The sequence below is a fragment of the Gigantopelta aegis genome, chromosome 1, assembly GCF_016097555.1.
Source record: "Gigantopelta aegis isolate Gae_Host chromosome 1, Gae_host_genome, whole genome shotgun sequence".
Lineage (NCBI taxonomy): Eukaryota > Metazoa > Mollusca > Gastropoda > Neomphalida > Peltospiridae > Gigantopelta > Gigantopelta aegis.
The window spans coordinates 10,694,250-10,715,567 of NC_054699.1; the positions used below are offsets into that span (position 1 = coordinate 10,694,250).

At 41.1% G+C, this 21,318-nt stretch overlaps 1 protein-coding gene across 1 annotated transcript in view; it reads left to right on the forward strand.

Moving 5' to 3' along the window:
• Nucleotides 1-20,267, forward strand: part of LOC121370676 — a 48,337-nt gene extending 28,070 nt beyond the window's left edge. Inside the window, exons 3-10 of the mRNA XM_041496074.1 lie at nucleotides 2,748-2,938; nucleotides 3,449-3,630; nucleotides 6,249-6,322; nucleotides 7,289-7,334; nucleotides 11,269-11,340; nucleotides 13,412-13,542; nucleotides 14,804-14,992; nucleotides 16,588-20,267. Coding sequence (XP_041352008.1) covers nucleotides 2,748-2,938; nucleotides 3,449-3,630; nucleotides 6,249-6,322; nucleotides 7,289-7,334; nucleotides 11,269-11,340; nucleotides 13,412-13,542; nucleotides 14,804-14,992; nucleotides 16,588-18,305 — 2,603 coding nt within the window. The 3' untranslated portion in view covers nucleotides 18,306-20,267. The remainder of the gene's footprint in view (nucleotides 1-2,747; nucleotides 2,939-3,448; nucleotides 3,631-6,248; nucleotides 6,323-7,288; nucleotides 7,335-11,268; nucleotides 11,341-13,411; nucleotides 13,543-14,803; nucleotides 14,993-16,587) is intronic.
• Nucleotides 20,268-21,318: the final 1,051 nt, after the last annotated feature.

Consider the following 21,318-nt stretch of genomic DNA (forward strand, 5'->3'; position numbering starts at 1 on the left):
TCCAATAGCTGATGATTAATAACATCAATGTGCTCTAGTGGTATCGTTAAACAAAAACAAACAAACTTTTCATGTAAATATTAATAACCATTAAAAATTACATTTCAGTTTATTTTCGTGCTTATATCCAATTAAAGTTCAAGCACGCTGTCATGGGCACATACCTCAGCTATCTGGGCTGTCTGTCCAGGACAGTGGGTTAGTTGTTTGTGGTTAGTGAGAGAGAAGAGGGTGTAGTGGTCTTACACCTACCCATTGAGCCGTTAAAACTCGCTCTGGGTGGGAGCCGGTACCGGGCTACGAACCCAGTACCTACCAGCCTTATGTCCGATTAGAACTATTATCCGTTTGCGTCAATAGGGAACCGATGAATTGGCTTGTACCTCTATAACAATAGCATTCATATAAAAACTGGGCGGGACGTAACCCAGTGGTAAAGCGTTCGCTCAATGCGCAGTCGGTCTAGGATCAATCCCCGTCGATGGGCCCATTGGGCTGTTTCTCGTTCCAGCCAGTACACCACGACTGGCATATCAAAGGCAGTGGTATGCACTAACCTATCTGTGGGATGGTGCATATAAAAGATCCCTTGCTGCTAATAAAAAAGTGTATCCCATGAAATGGCGACAGCGGGTTTCCTACCTCAATATCTGTGTGGTCCTTAACCATATGTCTGACGCCATATAACCGTAAATAAAATGTGTTGAGTGCGTCGTTAAATAAACCATTTCCTGCCTTCATACATATATTGTACGACAAGACACATTTAGTGCATGGGAGCGGGTGCACCTTCCAACATCCCGATCTGGATCCGACCCTGATCTAATTCACTTATTATTTCTTCCTTGATATAAAAACATATCATTACGGTTCAAACCCATACCAACACAGACAACATTTACCCCCCCCCCCCCAACCCCCTACCCCCCCCCCCCCCCCCCCCCCCGAAAATCCCCCGAACAAAACACACAAAAATAAAAAAAATAAAAGAGAAGAAAAACACAAAACAAAACAAAACAAAAACATCTGTGTAATTGAAAAAGTTTCTTTACAAATTTCCATCAGTAGGTAGTCATATGTAAATTCGTCGGTTCCCTTTTGCCGCAAACGGACTATAAATAATTTAATATGCTAGTAGAAAAGAAAAATCGAAAAAGCTTTACAAACCAACCGACTGAATTCACTTGAGGTGGACGTCCCGTAACCTCATAAGCGTACAGGCTCCCATTTATGTAGGGGGGCGTGGGAGGGGGAGGGGGTAGTGGCGTCAGACTTGGCTTTTGCCTGAATTAAACGAAAAATGCTCGAATCTGAATCACACCATTTACCAAATACCTATATTGGGTTGCAAACAAATCACTACGCATTTTTACATGGATTACAACTAATTTCGAGGGTAGAATGATACAAATACATGGTTAAAAGGTTTCAGGTTAGCACATGTTTGCCCTAATATCTGTATCTGCTGTCTTTGTTCAACTCATCTGACTGATGGCCCTCACCAATCAACTTGCCGGACTTTGTGAATTCGCTGAGTTGTGACGATACATGTCAAGGATAGGAATCTAGTCGTACTGAACGTGGCTCTGTGTACTCGGCATAAATATAAGCACATATTACAATTGCGATACTCCCGAGTTATTTATGCAAAGATTACTGATTATGCGTGTGGTCGATATGGTATACACCTTGCCCATTGTGACAATACCGAGTTGGTGTGTCTGTGCCATTTATTTCATTTCAATTTGTTTTCGTGCTTATATCCAATTCAGGTTCAAGCACGCTGTTCTGGACACACATCTGAGCGCGGGATAGACGTGCCTGAGCCTAGATTGTATATGGGCTCGCTAATACAATTGCTCGGAATCGTCAGGAAGGAATCAAATGGGTCCGCCATTGGGGGTTCAGTCCTAAGTCCCAAGACCCTCAGGTGAAAGTTCTTCCGAACGAGAACTGGGCTGAATTCCCCTCCCCCCCCCCTCACCACCACCCCCAATCCCAAAGGAAAAAAACAACAACAAAACAAAAACAAATAACAAGTGTTGGGCACATAGGCGTACAAGCGCCCATTGTCGTAGTGGGGCAGGCTGTTTTTTGCCGGAATTAAACGAAAAAGCCCGAATCTGGATAACTGCATTTATTCATATTAGTGGGGCGGGACGCAGCTCAGTGGTACAACGCTCGCCTGATGTGCGATCGATCTAGGATCGATCCCCGTCAGTGGGCCCATTTGGGCTATTTCTCGTTCCAGTTGTGCAACAAAGGCCGTGGTATGTATTATCCTGTTTGTGGGATGGTGCATATGAAAGATCCCTTGCTGCTAATCAAAAAGAATAGCCCATGAATTGGCGACAGCGGGTTTCTTCTCTCAATATCCATAACCATATGTTTGACACCATATAACCGTAAATAAAATGTGTTGAGTGCGTCGTTAAATAAAACAGTTCCTTCCTTCTTTTGTTTGGGTGTGTGTGTATTTTGATTTTGGTTTTTCGTGTTTACGCTTCTTTATTTGTCGGTTTGGTCAGTTTTATTACATTATTTTGAATTAGCATTAGCACCAAACAGCTATATATGGTTGCAAACGAATCACTACGCAGTTTTATATGGATTACAACTAATAAGGGTGGAATGATGGAAATACAAGGTAGTAGTAGTGGGGCTGCTGTGGCGTCATGTATGCAAATGAGCTAGGTCACCTTTACTATGCGTGCTGGCAATAATGTCCGATTGACTGTTTATTCCAGGCACCAAGAAGCACCCTCCCTCTGCCCTGACACTGGACAACAAGGAGTATCAGCGCAGACTCGGGGAAGATTTAGCCAAGCTGATCAGTGTATCGCACCCTACCCCAGTGTGGACACTGGAGGTGAACAAAGAGATAACCCACAGCGGAGAGTCGCCCCTGTTTCTGCACAACTTTTTATCACCGACCAAGGTTAACACAGTTTTGATTCTGTACATCAGGCGCGGGTGCAGGGAGTTATGCAGGGGGGGTGGGGTGTGGGGTGTGTGTGTGAGGGGGGTAGGTTAGTACCCTCCACTCACACGCGCAGATATTTGTATATTAAATCAGTGCATATGACATTTGGACAAATATCAAAAGATCTTAGTGATTTGCATGGAGTAATTAATACATGAAACGGACCGGAATGTGTGTGTGTGTTGGGGGGGGGGGGGGGGGGGGGGTGTCGGCAGGCTGTAACGAACCGTTCCGCCCAAGCTTTACTTTTTTTTCTTTTTTTCTTTTTCTTTTTCTTTACAATTTATTAGATTATTCTTATTGGTGTTCAGGAGATACGTAGACAAAAAAGGTCCTCTAGGTTCATATTTGAACCCCCACCCCAGGATCGTATCATGCTACCCCACCCCACCCACCCTCTGTAATGGTAGTATGCAGCCTTAAGTGAACATTCCTTTCCTTTCTTTTTCCGTTACCTGGATACAGATCGGGAAGCAGAACGCTCGGATCCGATGCAGCAGCCAGCGAATGAGCTCCCCGGAAATGAGTGGGGACGCCCTACTGTACTACCGGCCAAACCGGATGCACCAATTTCTCACCATGACCGAGGTCAAAGATCAAGCTCAGGGCGAGGTCAACCTCAGATACGGTCGACCGACGAGAACCACGTAAGTATTTGATTATCGGGCTCTCATTGCAGATTACACCATTAGCCAAGGCAGAGTCAGAACGTATGGTGCTTCCTCTGACTGGCATCTCGTTGCAGATTACATCATTAGCCAAGGCGGAGTCAGAACGTATTAAAGGTGCTTCCTCTGACTGGCATCTCGTTGCAGATTACATCATTAGCCAAGGCGGAGTCAGGACGTATTAAAGGTGCTTCCTCTCACTGGCATCTCGTTGCAGATTACATCATTAGCCAAGGCGGAGACAGAACGTATTAAAGGTGCTTCCTCTGGCTGGCATCTCGTTGCAGATTACACCATTAGCCAAGGCAGAGTCAGAACGTATTAAAGGTGCTTCCTCTGGCTGGCATCTCGTTGCAGATTACACCATTAGCCAAGGCGGAGTCAGAACGTATTAAAGGTGCTTCCTCTGGCTGGCATCTCGTTGCAGATTACACCATTAGCCAAGGCGGAGTCAGAACGTATTAAAGATCGTTCCTCTGACTGGCATCTCGTTGCAGATTACACCATTAGCCAAGGCGGAGTCAGAACGTATTAAAGGTGCTTCCTCTGACTGGCATCTCATTGCAGATTACACCATTAGCCAAGGCAGAGTCAGAACGTATTAAAGGTGCTTCCTCTGACTGGCATCTCATTGCAAATTACACCATTAGCCAAGGCAGAGTCAGGACGTATTAAAGGTGCTTCCTCTGACTGGCATCAATGTCTGTGATATGTGTTGTTAGTGTTAATGGGAAAAATCCGAGGGATGTCTTGAAACATTTTACGTCATGGCAAAGCTTACATATTTCATGCGTGTGACGTCATTATCAGGTCCGTATCCAGGAGTTTGAAAAGGGTGTCGTTTAGGCTTATGGCGAGGCACGAAGTGCCTCAGAAGAGGACGAGAAGCGCCCGATTTGCTTACGGGGGTCCGGGGACATATTGAAAAAAACATTCATCATTGGGGGAGGCGTCGACCGACCCTACCCCGAGCCCCCACTGGCTACGGACCTGATTATATTATATTCTAGAGTTTTATAAGCATGAGCCTGGTACATGTATTCAGTATTTCAAAAGTATCCTAGCGCTACGAGATCATAAAACCATTGTAGGTTATGACGTCACAACAGAACTCATTGCTTACGATGTTTTTTATGATATCGTAGCGCTAGGATAACTTGAAATAAATGGGCCGAGGCCTGGTGCTTATAAAATGTTTAGTCTAGATTCGAGACTCTAATAGAGTCTGAGACAGTAATGGCACGACAACGCCATATAAAATGTATGCGGGTGACGTCATTAGAGATTGAGTCTGGACTCTAAACGTTTTATAAGCACGAGCCCTGGAATAGCATATACACCTATGTCACAGAAGTCTGCGCGGCACAAAAGTCTGCACGTGTTACTTACGTTACATTACGTCTAGAAACAAATGTTGTAAACAGACAAAGACCGTTAATTTAATTCATAAAACAATTGTTAAAACAACACATGATTGTGAACATATATATAAAACTGACAGATAACACTTTGATTGAAAACAACGCACTCAAAGTATACTTTTGCCAGCCTCGATCGATCAACGTGTTTTTGTATCACCAGGTCCTGTCAACACGCGTCTGTCACCGCTGTAATGATCAACCTTGTACATAGCAACTTACACAAGTTTACATAGAAGCTTCAATACATACCTTATTGTAATTTTGAATCCATAAATGAACTAAATATTTAATTTTATCTGTTAACGTAAACATCCAAGCATACTTTGAATTTCCCTCCGAGCTTACAGCATGGCCTATTTGTAGCTATAGTCTATTTCATCATTATCAGTGATTGTCCTATGTGGTTGACGAACACTATTTGTTCTCATTTACACAGTTAATAACAGACAACTTTTGTTGAATAATGATCATACATTGTGACACATTTTTATATTGTCATTTTGTGTTATCCAAAATAAGGAGCATGGATCACTATTTATATTTATCTTATTTGCATAATCTAAATTAAACTGAAACAAACTATAATAGGAAGTGTTTTTTGTCTAGAACGTAAGAAAAGTCGGATCCATTACTATACCTGTTTGTTGTTTCTGTGAATATTGGCGACAGAAGTGGTTGTTTTAATGTTTGCTGTCCAGACTTATGTGCCGTCGTGCAGGCCAGTAAATACAAGGGGTGCCACTAAGAAACCGCTCATTACTTGAGTTTAAATATATATATATACTTATATATATATATTAATTTGACTTTCAGTATTAACATGTTTATTGTTCCATCGTACTGTGACGGTGAATCAAATAGTTTTAAAGAAACATTTTAACTTTAAAATATAACACAGATACTTAGGTGCGCAGACTTTAGTGCCACCAGTGTATGGGGTGTTGCCAAAAACATATTCGTTTGTTTTCTGTTGCCAAAACCAGTCAGACTTAAATCTGTGACCCAACCAACTAAAACTCACATATGTATCCATCCATCCATCCATCCATCCATCCATCCATCCACCCACCCACCCACCCATCCATCCATCCATCCATCCATCCATCCATCGAGATACACGTACTTGCTACCAATGTGTTCGTTGTGTCGTGAACTCTAATGCTGGATATTTTACAGATTGTTACGAGCGAGGCAGAGGTCGAACTCGGCACCAGTCAATGCATATGACCTGAGAAGAGAGATGGTGAAAAGTAGGTCTTTATTTTTGAGACATATTTTTTGAGCTGGTGTGTCGTTAAACATTTATTCATTCATGCATCTTTAAAGGGACCATCCTGAGTTTGCTGTCATTGTTAAGATGGGGGGGGGGGGGGGGGGGGGGGGCTGAAGCCCAGTGTTAAAGCGATCGGTTTGGGATTGAATCCCGTCGGTGGGCCCATTTAGGCTATTTCTCGTTACAGCCAGTGCACCACAACTGGTATATCAAAGGCCGCGGTATGTCCTATCCTGTCTGTGGGATGGTGCATAAAAAAAACCTTGCTAATAATAGAAAAAAAATGTAGCGGGTTTCCTCTCTATGACTGTGTCAAAATGACCATATGTTTCACATCCAATAGCCGATGATTAATAAAACAAACACACTGTACTTGTTAAGAGGATGCAGACTAACAGAGACGTTTTAACGACTGTAATTACATATTAAATATATTTTCTGCATAAAATATCAGAGACTGTATATTAAATGTTGTTTTCATCATCCTAGTGTTTGGACTAGGTCAAACGTCATTTTATTTCTTAATATATATTTTCTTTTCGTATTTACGAAATTATTTGGAGTACAAATCCAGTTTCAGCTACTTACAGATATCAACACTATCAGAAACACATAGAATATACATACACTGATAGTAAAACTTTGAGAATGCATAATTCACAAAGTTTTGAAATATGCTTACCTTGATTTTTTTATTGTACAAAGTTTAAATGATAATATATATATATATATATATATATATATATATATATATATATATATATATATATATATATATATATATATACTTTGTAATTTTAGTCGTTGAAAGATTTTATTGGTCGGAAACATTTTACAATATAGAATAATCCCTTTAAATGAAATGTCCTGTACAAGTCTTATTAGAAATGATTTAACATTATATATTTGTATCATTATTATTATTCATTTTTTGTTTTTACAGAAATCGAAGAGATAAAAAACACCTGCACTTCCTTAAGATCCAAACTGTAAGTAATGATTTATTTGATTTGTATTTTCGGTGTATTTAATGTTACATCTCGCATCATCACATTGTAACATCAATTATTAATGTAAAATAATCAATCAATCAATCAATCAATCAACCATTTTACTCGTGCTTACATCCACAGAAGGTTCAAGCACGACTGTCTAGGGCACATTCTCTGAGTTTCCCCGAGGAGAGGGGGTACAAAAGAGGAATACACTTAATAAAGGTTTTTATCAAAGACAGGGAGGTGGAGGAGGAGAGGGGTACAAAAGAGGAATACACTTAATAAAGGCTTTTTCAGACGGAGGTGGGGGGAGGGGTGCAAAAGAGGAATACACTTAATAAAGGCTTTTATCAAAGACAGGGAGGTGGGGGAGGAGAGGGGTGCAAAAGAGGAATACACTTAATAAAAGCTTTTATCAAAGACAGGGAGGTGGAGGAGGAGAGGGGTACAAAAGAGGAATACACTTAATAAAGGCTTTTTCAGACGGAGGTGGGGGGAGGGGTGCAAAAGAGGAATACACTTAATAAAGGCTTTTATCAAAGACAGGGAGGTGGAGGAGGAGAGGGGGTACAAAAGAGGAATACACTTAATAAAGGCTTTTTCAGACGGAGGTGGGGGGAGGGGTGCAAAAGAGGAATACACTTAATAAAGGCTTTTATCAAAGACAGGGAGGTGGAGGAGGAGAGGGGTGCAAAAGAGGAATACACTTAATAAAGGCTTTTTCAGACGGAGGTGGGGGGAGGGGTGCAAAAGAGGAATACACTTAATAAAGGCTTTTATCAAAGACAGGGAGGTGGAGGAGGAGAGGGGGTACAAAAGAGGAATACACTTAATAAAGGCTTTTTCAGACGGAGGTGGGGGGAGGGGTGCAAAAGAGGAATACACTTAATAAAGGCTTTTATCAAAGACAGGGAGGTGGAGGAGGAGAGGGGGTACAAAAGAGGAATACACTTAATAAAGGCTTTTTCAGACGGAGGTGGGGGGAGGGGTGCAAAAGAGGAATACACTTAATAAAGGCTTTTATCAAAGACAGGGAGGTGAAGGAGGAGAGGGGTACAAAAGAGGAATACACTTAATAAAAGCTTTTATCAAAGACAGGGAGGTGGAGGAGGAGAGGGGGTACAAAAGAGGAATACACTTAATAAAGGCTTTTATCAAAGACAGGGAGGTGGGGGAGGAGAGGGGTGCAAAAGAGGAATACACTTAATAAAGGCTTTTTCAGACGGAGGTGGGGGGAGGGGTGCAAAAGAGGAATACACTTAATAAAGGCTTTTTCAGACGGAGGTGGGGGGAGGGGTGCAAAAGAGGAATACACTTAATAAAGGCTTTTATCAAAGACAGGGAGGTGGAGGAGGAGAGGGGGTACAAAAGAGGAATACACTTAATAAAGGCTTTTTCAGACGGAGGTGGGGGGAGGGGTGCAAAAGAGGAATACACTTAATAAAGGCTTTTATCAAAGACAGGGAGGTGGAGGAGGAGAGGGGTGCAAAAGAGGAATACACTTAATAAAGGCTTTTTCAGACGGAGGTGGGGGGAGGGGTGCAAAAGAGGAATACACTTAATAAAGGCTTTTATCAAAGACAGGGAGGTGGAGGAGGAGAGGGGGTACAAAAGAGGAATACACTTAATAAAGGCTTTTTCAGACGGAGGTGGGGGGAGGGGTGCAAAAGAGGAATACACTTAATAAAGGCTTTTATCAAAGACAGGGAGGTGGAGGAGGAGAGGGGGTACAAAAGAGGAATACACTTAATAAAGGCTTTTTCAGACGGAGGTGGGGGGAGGGGTGCAAAAGAGGAATACACTTAATAAAGGCTTTTATCAAAGACAGGGAGGTGAAGGAGGAGAGGGGTACAAAAGAGGAATACACTTAATAAAAGCTTTTATCAAAGACAGGGAGGTGGAGGAGGAGAGGGGGTACAAAAGAGGAATACACTTAATAAAGGCTTTTATCAAAGACAGGGAGGTGGGGGAGGAGAGGGGTGCAAAAGAGGAATACACTTAATAAAGGCTTTTTCAGACGGAGGTGGGGGGAGGGGTGCAAAAGAGGAATACACTTAATAAAGGCTTTTTCAGACGGAGGTGGGGGGAGGGGTGCAAAAGAGGAATACACTTAATAAAGGCTTTTATCAAAGACAGGGAGGTGAAGGAGGAGAGGGTACAAAAGAGGAATACACTTAATAAAGGTTTTTATCAAAGACAGGGAGGTGAAGGAGGAGAGGGGTACAAAAGAGGAATACACTTAATAAAGGCTTTTATCAAAGACAGGGAGGTGGAGGAGGAGAGGGGTGCAAAAGAGGAATACACTTAATAAAGGCTTTTTCAGACGGAGGTGGGGGGAGGGGTGCAAAAGAGGAATACACTTAATAAAGGCTTTTTCAGACGGAGGTGGGGGGAGGGGTGCAAAAGAGGAATACACTTAATAAAGGCTTTTTCAGACGGAGGTGGGGGGAGGGGTGCAAAAGAGGAATACACTTAATAAAGGCTTTTATCAAAGACAGGGAGGTGGGGGAGGGGTGCAAAAGAGGAATACACTTAATAAAAGCTTTTATCAAAGACAGGGAGGTGGAGGAGGAGAGGGGTACAAAAGAGGAATACACTTAATAAAGGTTTTTATCAAAGACAGGGAGGTGGGGGAGGAGAGGGGTGCAAAAGAGGAATACACTTAATAAAGGCTTTTTCAGACGGAGGTGGGGGGAGGGGTGCAAAAGAGGAATACACTTAATAAAGGCTTTTATCAAAGACAGGGAGGTGGGGGGAGGGGTGCAAAAGAGGAATACACTTAATAAAAGCTTTTATCAAAGACAGGGAGGTGGGGGGAGGGGTGCAAAAGAGGAATACACTTAATACAGGCTTTTATCAAAGACAGGGAGGTGGGGGGAGGGGTGCAAAAGAGGAATACACTTAATAAAAGCTTTTATCAAAGACAGGGAGGTGGGGGGAGGGGTGCAAAAGAGGAATACACTTAATACAGGCTTTTATCAAAGACAGGGAGGTGGGGGGAGGGGGTGCAAAAGAAGATTATACTTAATAAAGGCTGTTATCAACTGCCTTAATACAATACACGATATGGCGCCCTTTTGAAAACAATGCTATGTAAGGCAAAGATGTGGAACAGTTTACTGCTTATGAGTTTTCCAATGAAAAGGCAAACAGACAGACAGATAATGTATTAAGCCATTCCTTATGCTTGTTCGAAAGCCAAGGTGTCATTCCTTACAGTATACTACGAAATGCAGTATTATGGAATGGTATCTTGGCTTGCGAAGGTGTTCCTTATCCTTATGGGATTATGTGAAACAAGTACTTATTGCTAAAGTAATTACAAGTATGTATTAGAAGGATAACACTACTAATTTATGAAAAAGTCTCTTCATCATTGTAAAATATATGATTTATGCTATTACATGAGACTGTAACATAAGTTAAGTTTTTCATACACAGTGCTTAAAATAACTGATCCACATAACGTTTGGGCGCATGCGACCGGGGTAATGCATGAAGAAATTGAAGTAATTCTGTTACGTATGCGATGTATATTACGGTACAGACAAGTTCCAGGTACTGTTCGGCGATGTTGTTTTCACGCGTTGGAGGAAAATCTCCGCGTGCTCAACCCCTGTAATTAAGAAGATGTTTACGGTAAATCCTAAAAAAAACACCCACCAAAAAACAAAACAAAGCAACCCCCCCCCCCCTGAAAACAAACAACAACAACAACAACAATCAAGCTCACTTGCTCATTCATTCACTCACTCACTCGCTCATTCATTCACTCTGCCATTCACTCACTCGCTTATTCAACCACCCGTTCATTCAATCACTTACTCACCTAGCCAATCACTCCGTCTTCAAGCCTGTGTATCTGTCCATATATGGAATTAATTTGAAATCAGTGATACCATAATAATTACGTGTATTTGTTTTGTAGAATGCACAGTTTTGACGAATCAGAGGATGGGGAATCAGAACACTACTTCCTGACTGGCGCTAGATACAACAGGTAACTCTTCACATTCATATGCTAAAGGCTACGAGAACAGCCGTGTGAATAGCCGATTGAGACAATTTCATCGGTTGCTATGCAATCGGCTATCATTGTACGAGGCACTCTGTCGTATGGTACCGGCCTCGGTGGTGTCGTGGTTTGGCCATCGGTCTACAGGCTGGTAGGTACTGGGTTCGGATCCCAGTCGAGGCATGCACTTTTTAATCCAGATACCGACTCCAAACCCTGAGCGAGTGCTCTGCAAGGCTCAATGGGTAGGTGTAAACCACTTGCACGGACCAGTGATCCATAACTGGTTCAACAAAGGCCGTGGTTTGTGCTATCCTGCCTGTGGGAAGCGCAAATAAAAGATACCTTGCTGCCTGTCGTAAAAGAGTAGCCTATGTGGCGACAGCGGGTTTCCTCTAAAAAAAAGTGTCCGAATGACCATATGTTTGACGTCCAATAGCCGATGATAAGGTAAAAAATCAATGTGCTCTAGTGGCGTTGTTAAATAAAACAAACTTTACTTACGTGTCGTATAGCGTCGCCTTAAGACCAAAAAAAAAGAAGAAAAAAGGTATCAATTTGGTACTATATTACCACTACTGCGTTGCACTTTAAAGGAGCTCTTCATTCAACGACGTGACGCATTTCATTTTGTATTTAAAAGAACACTACATTCAACGACGTGACGCATTTCGTTTTGTATTTAAAAGAACATTACATTCAACGACGTGACGCATTTCGTTTTGTATTTAAAAGAACACTACATTCAACGACGTGACACATTTCGTTTTGTATTTAAAAGAACACTACATTCAACGACGTGACGCATTTCGTTTTGTATTTAAAAGAACACTACATTCAACGACGTGACACATTTCATTTTGTATTTAAAAGAACATTATATTCAACGACGTGACGCATTTCATTTTGTATTGACAAATCAAGGAAATATTTTATTTATAACGCACTCAACACATTTTATTTACGGTTATATGACGTCGTAGTATTGGCAAATAAAATGTCGTGGTATGTACTACCCTGTCTGTGGGATGGTGCATATAAAAGATCCCATGCTGTTAATCGAAAAGAGTAGCCTATGAAGTGGTGACAGCGGGCTTACTCTCTCAATACCTGTGTGGTCCTTTACCATATGTCTAACGCCATATAACCGTAAATAAAATGTGTTGAGTGCGTCGTTAAATAAAACATTTCCTTCCTTCATTTTGTAGTGTAACTCCGCAGTTTTCGTCCAACATTATGTGTCAGACTTATTAAATGTTTCACATCTAATAGTCAATGGTTAATAAATCAATATGCTCTAGTGGTGTGTCATCAAAGAGAACAAACGTTAACTTGTGGGTGTACCAGAGACCGTAGTGTGCACGTTGCTGTCTAATGACACCATTGGAGCACATTAATTTGTTAATCTTCGGATATTGGATGTCAACCATTGTTGTAATTTTCACATATAGTCTTAGACGAAGCGACGCAGTGGCGGCTCCAGAAAATCAATTTGGGGGGCCCCAGTGACAGGAGGTAGAATGCCAAGGGAACCTTGGGCGAGGTTTGGAGGGGAATCGTAATTTAAGAACCAAAGGTTGGAAACGGAATATGCGTATCTGTAGTTTAAAATATGACGATTTGTTGTCAAACATATTCCTTTCTTTTCCATAAGAGTGGCGACAGAAATTGGGGGTGGGGTTGGTGAGTGGGTAGTGAACTGCCCCCCTCCCCCCCCCCCCCCCCGTGCTGGAGCAAATGGCCGCAGCATTCGGGCAAAAACGACGGGGATTGTGTTGCAAAAAGAGCTCGCCTGAAAGCTTTTCACCATGCAATTTCCATCATTCTACTCACAACATTACTTGTAATCCATGTGGCAATTTGCAGCGATTCGTTTGCAACCTTATATAACAATTTGGTAGCAATTTAAATATGAATAAACGTCCTTATTTTGGCATTTTCGTTTAATTCGTGCAAAAATCAGTCTCCCCAATCCCCAGACCAAAATTGGAACCTGTATGCCTGTGTTGTTTTCTACGCTAATGTTCGTTTTTTTTTTGTTTTTTTTTTTCTACAGGGCTCACTTATTGGATGCCAAGATTCTGGAGAGGTACGGGGTGTACATGCCACGTGACAACCCTAAGGGGTGTTTCGTCACGGGCTCAGGGAGGATAAAGGACGGGTGGGACCTACCCTCCGCTCCACCAGGTGAGAATATCTGCTAATGCAACAATGGCGTGTTCAGGAGGCCGAGCGTTCGCGAACAATTTTTGGCTGGTAACTTTCGTCATTTATCGCATTACATTTTCCAAATGTTAGGCGTAAAAGAAAGAAAAACAGAAAAAAAAAAAAGAAAAAAAAGAAACCCAGTCTAGTGAGAGATTGCGAATTTTTTTTTTAGTGGTACCATCGTATTCTATGACTGGACATTTTTCAAAAGTTAGGCGCTCCAGTTTCTAAGATCTTATCGACTAACAAAGACGTTTTAACGATTGTAATTACATATCAAAGATATTTTTCTGCATAAAATATTAGTGGCTGTATATTAAACGTGTTTCTGATCGTTCTAATATTTGTACTAGGTTAAATTTCATTTTATTTCTAAAAATATTTTTTGTTCGTACATAAGAAATTATTTGTAGACAAAATCCAGTTTGAGCGTCTTACAACTATTATGGCGACCAGAAACACATTGAATATACAGACACTGATATTCTAAACCAGAAAATATATTGAATATGTTAGTTTAATCGTAGAAATATTTTATTAATCGGAAACATCTTACAATGCAGCAAACTCAGGAATGTCCCTTTAACGAGGCCACTCACATGTCCCTTTAATATGTATCCTCCCTGAAATGGCTACACAATGGTATTTCAGAGCCTCTAGATTTCAAAATGTCCCGGGGGACACGCCCCCGGACCACCTATTGTTTTGTGCTTTTCATGCTCGTTCGTTGCAAGAATTCATTCCCCCCCCCCCCCCCCCCTCAAAAAAAAGAAAAAGAAAAAAAGACCCTGTGTATATGCTCAAAATGCAAGCCGCAGACGTATCAGACGCAACATTCGGAACGCACGCACGCGCCGCATCCACTCTATATGAGCCTTTAGGCGCCAACCCCCCCCCCCCAAGCAACAACAACAACAACAAAACAAACCAAAAAACCCCACCATGGCCCGTTCTTATAAACCTTTAGAGTCCAGACTCAATCTCTAATGACCTCACCCGCATACAATTTGTATAGCGTTGCCATGACGTTCACGCATGAGACTCTATTAGAGTTTCGAGTGTAAACTCTATAAGTTTTATAAGGACCAGACCAGTCTCTGTATGATACGTATCTGTATACTTCAAGTATATAGGTAAGTATCATACTGGATAATACTACATGAGTGACCGTTAGATACTATTTATTTTTACCTTGGATAAAAACACAAAACTAAGTATACCTGAAATGAAATGGTTTCAGATTCGCCTGTGTCCGATGTGGACGACGTGTCGTTCCCAGTGAGATCCCAGCGTCCGAAGACAGCCCCGGGGTACGGCCGTCGAGCTCCGACCTTTGAGAGGCCGCGACAGGCGTGGACAGAGAAACCGGAAAGCGACGCGGACGTCAGTGAAGAGGTCGTCCACTTACCCAACGGAATCCACGTGCAAGGTGATACAACTTTCATTTTGGGTCACTGGGAAAAAGCGGGAAACCCACTATTGGGAAGGGCCAACCAACACTATGTATTGATGTATGAATATCAATATATTGTATGTATGTCGAGGTTGACTGTTACATACATAGATTTTACGCACTGGCGCATGGGATAATTAAATCCTTTCTGGCCTCAAAAATTGTCCCATGCAGTGGCTGGGACTCGAACCTATGGCACCGAATCGCCTGCGACTTGCAGTCTTGCCACGATACGTTTTGGTGTATGTATCTATGTAAGTATGAATGATTTTATAAAATTTAATACAATAAAAAAAGAAAACGCGTGTGTGTGTGTGGTGTTCCATGGCCCCCGTAGCCCCTCTTCGTTACGCCACTTCATCTGGATGACCACAGTTATTTGTGAATCTTCAGCTGAGATTTATGCATACTAGCCCATGACATCCTAAATACCCACCTGTGGTTAAAAAAAGGTTCATAATTATAAAGAGGACTCATTTTAAATATCTTTAGTGGAATGTTTGTGTTACTTGCAACATAATGTGTCCAAACTGTATGATTTTGGGTGCATTGTTTTGACAATGTTCACACTCATACAAACTACACCCAAGCGGGAGTTGGCGGATATCGCACATATATTTATGGAAACTTTGCTCACCAAACCCTCATTTGAATAAAGGTTTAGCTATTAAATGTTTCACAAAATCAGCTTGTTTGAAAATTATCCCACTTGTCACAAGGAAAACCCGGTGTATGAATACCAAGCCTCTTTACGGCTAAACCATGTGCACTGCTGATGAAAAAACAATTGTTATTTAAAATATAATAATAACATCTTGGCTATCAACTAAGCTTGAGAATTTACTTAATATTCCAAATAATAAGCCTTCAAATATGGATCTGTGCAAAACCAACACGCGAACTCTTTCCCGAGTATACAAGGGAGCTAACTGTATAATGCTACCTCTGTTGAATACTCGGCCGGTCTAGGCTCGATCCCGTCGGTGGGCCCATTGGGTTATTTCTCGTTACAGCCATGCACCACAACTAGTATATCAAATACCGTGGTATGTGTTGTCTGGTCTGTGGGATGGTGCATGTGAAAGATCCCTTGCTAAACATGTAATGGGTTTCCTCTCTAAGACTATATGTCAAAATTATTAAATGTTTGACACCCAATAGTCGATGATTAATAAATCAATGTGCTCTAGTGGTGTCGTTAAACAAAACAAAATTTAACTTTCTTTTTTTCCATTTGATTTGGTCCTCTTCTTATGAAGTGCTATCCTGTCTGTGGGATGGTGCATATAAAAGATCCCTTGTTGCATTAGGAAAATGTAGCGGGTTTCCTCTGGTGACTACGAGTCAGAATTACCTAATGTTTAACATCCAATAGTCGATGATTAATTAATCAATGTGCTCCAGTGGTGTTGTTAAGCAAAACATTTTTTTCTCTTCTCTTGAAAGTGACAATGATTTGATAGATAACGTTTTTGTTAACATTTGTTTTGTTATGGTGGTTTTATTAATGTTATAATAGTTCTCGTTTGGTAATCCATGCAGCAGTTAATCTCAGGTTGTTCATCTTTTAGGGACCCGGATGCCCTTGAAAAGAACCTACAGTCCACAACCAAGGTTTGAAGATTCCACGCTGCCATCTGTCCACGGCATCTCGCTATCCAGGAAACCGAAAGGGCGCGAAAACGCAGATGATGACGGTTCAGTAAACCAGCCACCTCCGTCGCTACAGTTCCTGTCTTCTAAAGAGGACATCTCTATCTACAAGGGCACGGAACTCGCCGAGACGAAGAAGGAGGAGAGGCCGCCGCGCAAGACCAAACCAATCCTGGTGGATCGCTCGGTGAATGTTCCCTCGGTTACGAGCGAGTCTGGCCGATGGAAGGATGAACCATACATGATGGTCAGCGCCATAGGGCCGCAGGTGAGGATTATTCCCCCAACGCCACAGCAGAGCAAGTGCGAGGTGAGGTTCGTGGATGATTCAGTGGAGCAGACGACGACATCCATTCAAGGAGGCGAGTCTGGCGCTCAGATTGTCCTCAATCTGGGAGAGCTGGATGTAGACATGAAGTCAGACGGCGGTGAGTCTGTAGAGGGGAAGGTCGAAACGAGGGAGATAGAAGCTGGTGAAGAAACGAAAAAAACTGGTAATGGAACAGAAACTGCTGATAGAACAAAAACTGCTGATGGAATGGCGAATGTTGATGGAACAGAAACTGCTGGTGGAATAGCGAATGTTGATGGAACAGAAACTGCTGATGGAATAGCGAATGTTGCTGTAGAGCGAAGGACTGGCGATGATGTAGAAACTGTTGACGAGAAACAAGAAAGCGCCGATGCAATAGTAACTGTTGATGAAATGGGAACAGTTGATGAAATTAAAACAATTGATAATGAAATAGAAACTGTTGATGAAGGACAAGGAACTGGTGATGAACAACAAAGTGTTGGTGATGCGATAGAAATTGTTGGTGAAAAGCAAACTAGTGTTGATGATTTAGAAAATGTTGATGAAAGTAAGACCAGTGGAAAGGAAATACACATTATTGATGAAAAACTAGAAACTGGTGATGGAATAAATGTTAGTGTTGAAAAGCCCGTCATAGGTAATGGAATAGAAACTGTTAACAATGTACTAGGCAGTACCGATGAAATAGAACCTGCTTATGAAAATCAACGAATTAACGGTGAAATAGAAACTGTTGATGAAACACAAAATATTGATGTAAGAGAAGAACCAGAAATTTTTGTTGAAATAGAACCTATTGTTGAAAGAGAGGAAACTGTTGAGAGAACAGAAAATGTTGAGGGGGGAGAAAGAACTGTTGATGAAATAGAAACTGTTAATGAAATAGAAATTATTGATCTGAGAAATGCTAATGAGGAAAGAGAAGAACTTTATGAGGAGGTAGACACCATCGGTAGAGGTGAAGGAACTATTGATGAAATACAAACTGGTGATGAAAGACAAGAAAATCTTGATGAAACAGAAGCAGCTGATGAAATACAAACTGTTGAGGAAGGGTTCACAGAGAATGACGTGCAATTTGGAGAGAACGAATCCACGGCGGTGAGAATAGACTCGCCAACAGCTGATGGTGAAGTTCCTCCCGACACGCTGGAGCACCAGTCTACGCAGGACGAACAGCCGGAAGTGTCTGACGAGAAGCCAGCCAACGGTGAAGTATTTTTCATCACGGAGGAAAATGACGTAGAGGATGGAGAAGGGAACCAGTTGGAGACAGACACGCAAAGCGCTGCTGTTGATGGCGAATCAACACCTGCGTGAATGCTTGACTAGTGGCGGAGGGGAGCAGTCGTGTTTTCGAAGAGATATTTCTGTAGTGAATACTGTGATAAACATTGAAAACACATTTAACAATGAATCATAACTTGTGTCAGTATTTGAGTGATAGGGTGAAGTGGTGGGTTGGTGGGGTGGGTTTTCGTGAAAGAATACGGATGCACTTTCTCCTTTTTAACTGGCGTTCCATTGTGAATTTCCGAATAGCAGTGAATGGTTTGGGAGAAATGGTGTGGATTGGGGTGGGGGTCTTATTTTGAATACTGTGTTAACCGGTTTTGTTGAAAGTTTGTATTTTGTTGTGTTGTTTTCTGAATTGGTGATATTCACTTTTGTATTTTGTCCTTTTAATCCATTTCGAAGATTATTGTTCTTTCGAGCTAATTGTAACTGTAACAAATCTAGATACAGCCTCAGATTTATGAACAGGGTCACGCTATCGCTGCTGTGAAAGGCTATAAGAATCAATAATTTGCGGTCATATGGCAAAGAAGATGTACACCCGTGGTGGTGAACAATGTCGCCTGAGACAAAGGTTGCTGAGTCCCATGGTCGGCTTTTCCATTACTTAGGCAATCATAATGTCCTTTCTGTGTTAATAGTAATATTAAACATTATTTTCTTTGTGACTCTTTAGTTTAATAATGTCTCTGATGCTCTAGAACTATTCTCAAAATATCGTTTCAGAACAGTTTCTTAGTATTTAAAAAAATAAAACAGTGTCACTTGGCAGGATTCGAACCTACTGCACCAATTCGCATGGCATTTGTCAGCCCGCAACTGTAACCACTTGGCATAACACAATCGAAGCCCAATGAACCCGTAGTTAAGAAAGCGTGGCTGCAGACATTCTGTTCAAAACTAATATAACACTTTGTTTAGTTCATTCTGGAGCTGTAGATCAAGTGGATTTGCTTTAAAGTTACAAATGTTAATTTAAAAAGCATTACGTGTGTAAATAAATTAACATGATGATGTTGGACTCACAATAAAGTCTGACTGAAGGATATTAATGTTAGACATTACCTGCAATGTTGTCGAAACCATGTTTGTACATTTACAATCCGTTTGTAGTCACAGGAAAGCGACGAATTGGCATATTTGCCTGCTAAAACGTATATGATACATAAGTTTTTTTTACCCATACCCGAGTCTAATAATCTTCTCTTTTTTTGTTGCAAAAAACTATTATAGAAAGAAAAAAAAACAAGTTATAGAACAAAAATCTTAATCTTCTAATACAGGGGTGAAGACAAAATGCTTAGAAAGCCAAGGTATGCGGTTCCATTCGGAGTAATTAATAAATGTGGAATGGCAGGCGCTTCCTTTGGCTGTTCCATCAGTTGTCTTCATCCCCTGTTTACATATAAACCAATTTAACCTGTGCAATTTGATGGTAATTTGTAAAGAAAAACGTTTTTGTTTACACAGATTGGTGGGGGGGGTTATTGTTTGTGTGTGGGTTTTTTTTTCTTCTACAAAACAATGTTTTGCGAGGTGGTATGGGTTTAAAACTTAGTAAAAAAAAAAATGTATATGAATTTTAGCGTTGTTCATAATAGAGTTAATGCCAATTCATCGGTTCCGTATTGACGCAAACGGACTGTTTATACTAGATGTATACAAAATAACTGTCAATTAGGAGACAGGGTAATGGATAGCGATTGGAAACTGGTAGCGATTGGAAACTGGTGAACATTCGTTACTTTATATACATAGTGTTTTATTTATTTTGTATATAATTAATGTATTGCAGATTATTTTACAAAAAAGAAAAAACAACAAAACAAACATATTTATAAATAATGTGATGTCATGTAAATATATATTTTTTTTCCCCCTTACAGTTTGTGAAAATATTAAAATTTGTGTTGCTTTAATTGTTTTGCAAAAGTACACTATATGTCAACAGAGATTACAACGCACCTGTCATCACATTTACTCAGTGGCGGTTCCAGGTCCCGTGCTTACAAAACAGGCTCAATCTCAAATGACGTCATACGCATGCAGTTTGTATGGCGTTGCCATGACGTCTCGAGTCTAGACTAAAAGTTTTATGGGGCGGGGCGTAGCCCAGTGATACAGCGCTCGAATGATGCGCGGTCGCTTTGGGATCGATCCCCGTCGGTGGGCCCTTTGGGCTATTGCTCGTTCCAGCCAGTGCAAAACGACTGGTATATCAAAGGCCGCAGTATGTCCTTATCTGTCTGTGGGATGGTGCATACAAAAGATCCCTTGCTATTAATAGAAAAAATGTAGCGGGTTTCCTCCATGACTGTCAAAATGACCATATGTTTGACATCCAATAGCTGATGACTAACAAATCAATGTGCTCTAGTGATGTCGTTGAACAAAACCAAATTTTTAGATGTAATTTCAGATAGGGTCTTCCGTCCAAAGTTCCGGAGCATGTGCGTTTCGAATTTCCGAAAAAAGAAACTCCACAAAAAACCCCACAACAACAAAAACAAAACAAGAACAGAGAACAAAACAAAACAAAAACAACGCAAGCATTATCTAATTGCAATTACCACAAAAGGGCAACTATTACACGCATAATATATTCAAAACATGTTTTTAAACGACACTACTAGAGCACATTGATTTATTATTCATTAGCTATTGATTTGTTATTGGTTATTGATTGGCAAATGTTTGGTAATTTCGACATTACGTCTTAGAGAGAAAACCCCGATACACTATGTTCCATAAGTTGCAAGGGATCTCTTATATGTACCATCCTATAGACAGAATATCACATACCATGGCCTTTGATACACCAGTCGTGGTTCACTGGCTGGAATACATCCATATTGATGTCTTGTCAAACTAGTTTACAATATTACAGAATCAATGCATTATCAATTTTTTTTTTTTTTAAGATGATTTATGAAGCGAAATCAGTATTACTTCCCAATGATGTCCACACACACACCACACACACACCACACCCACACACGAAAGAAAGAAAAAACTCAAAGAGTAAGAACATTTATTG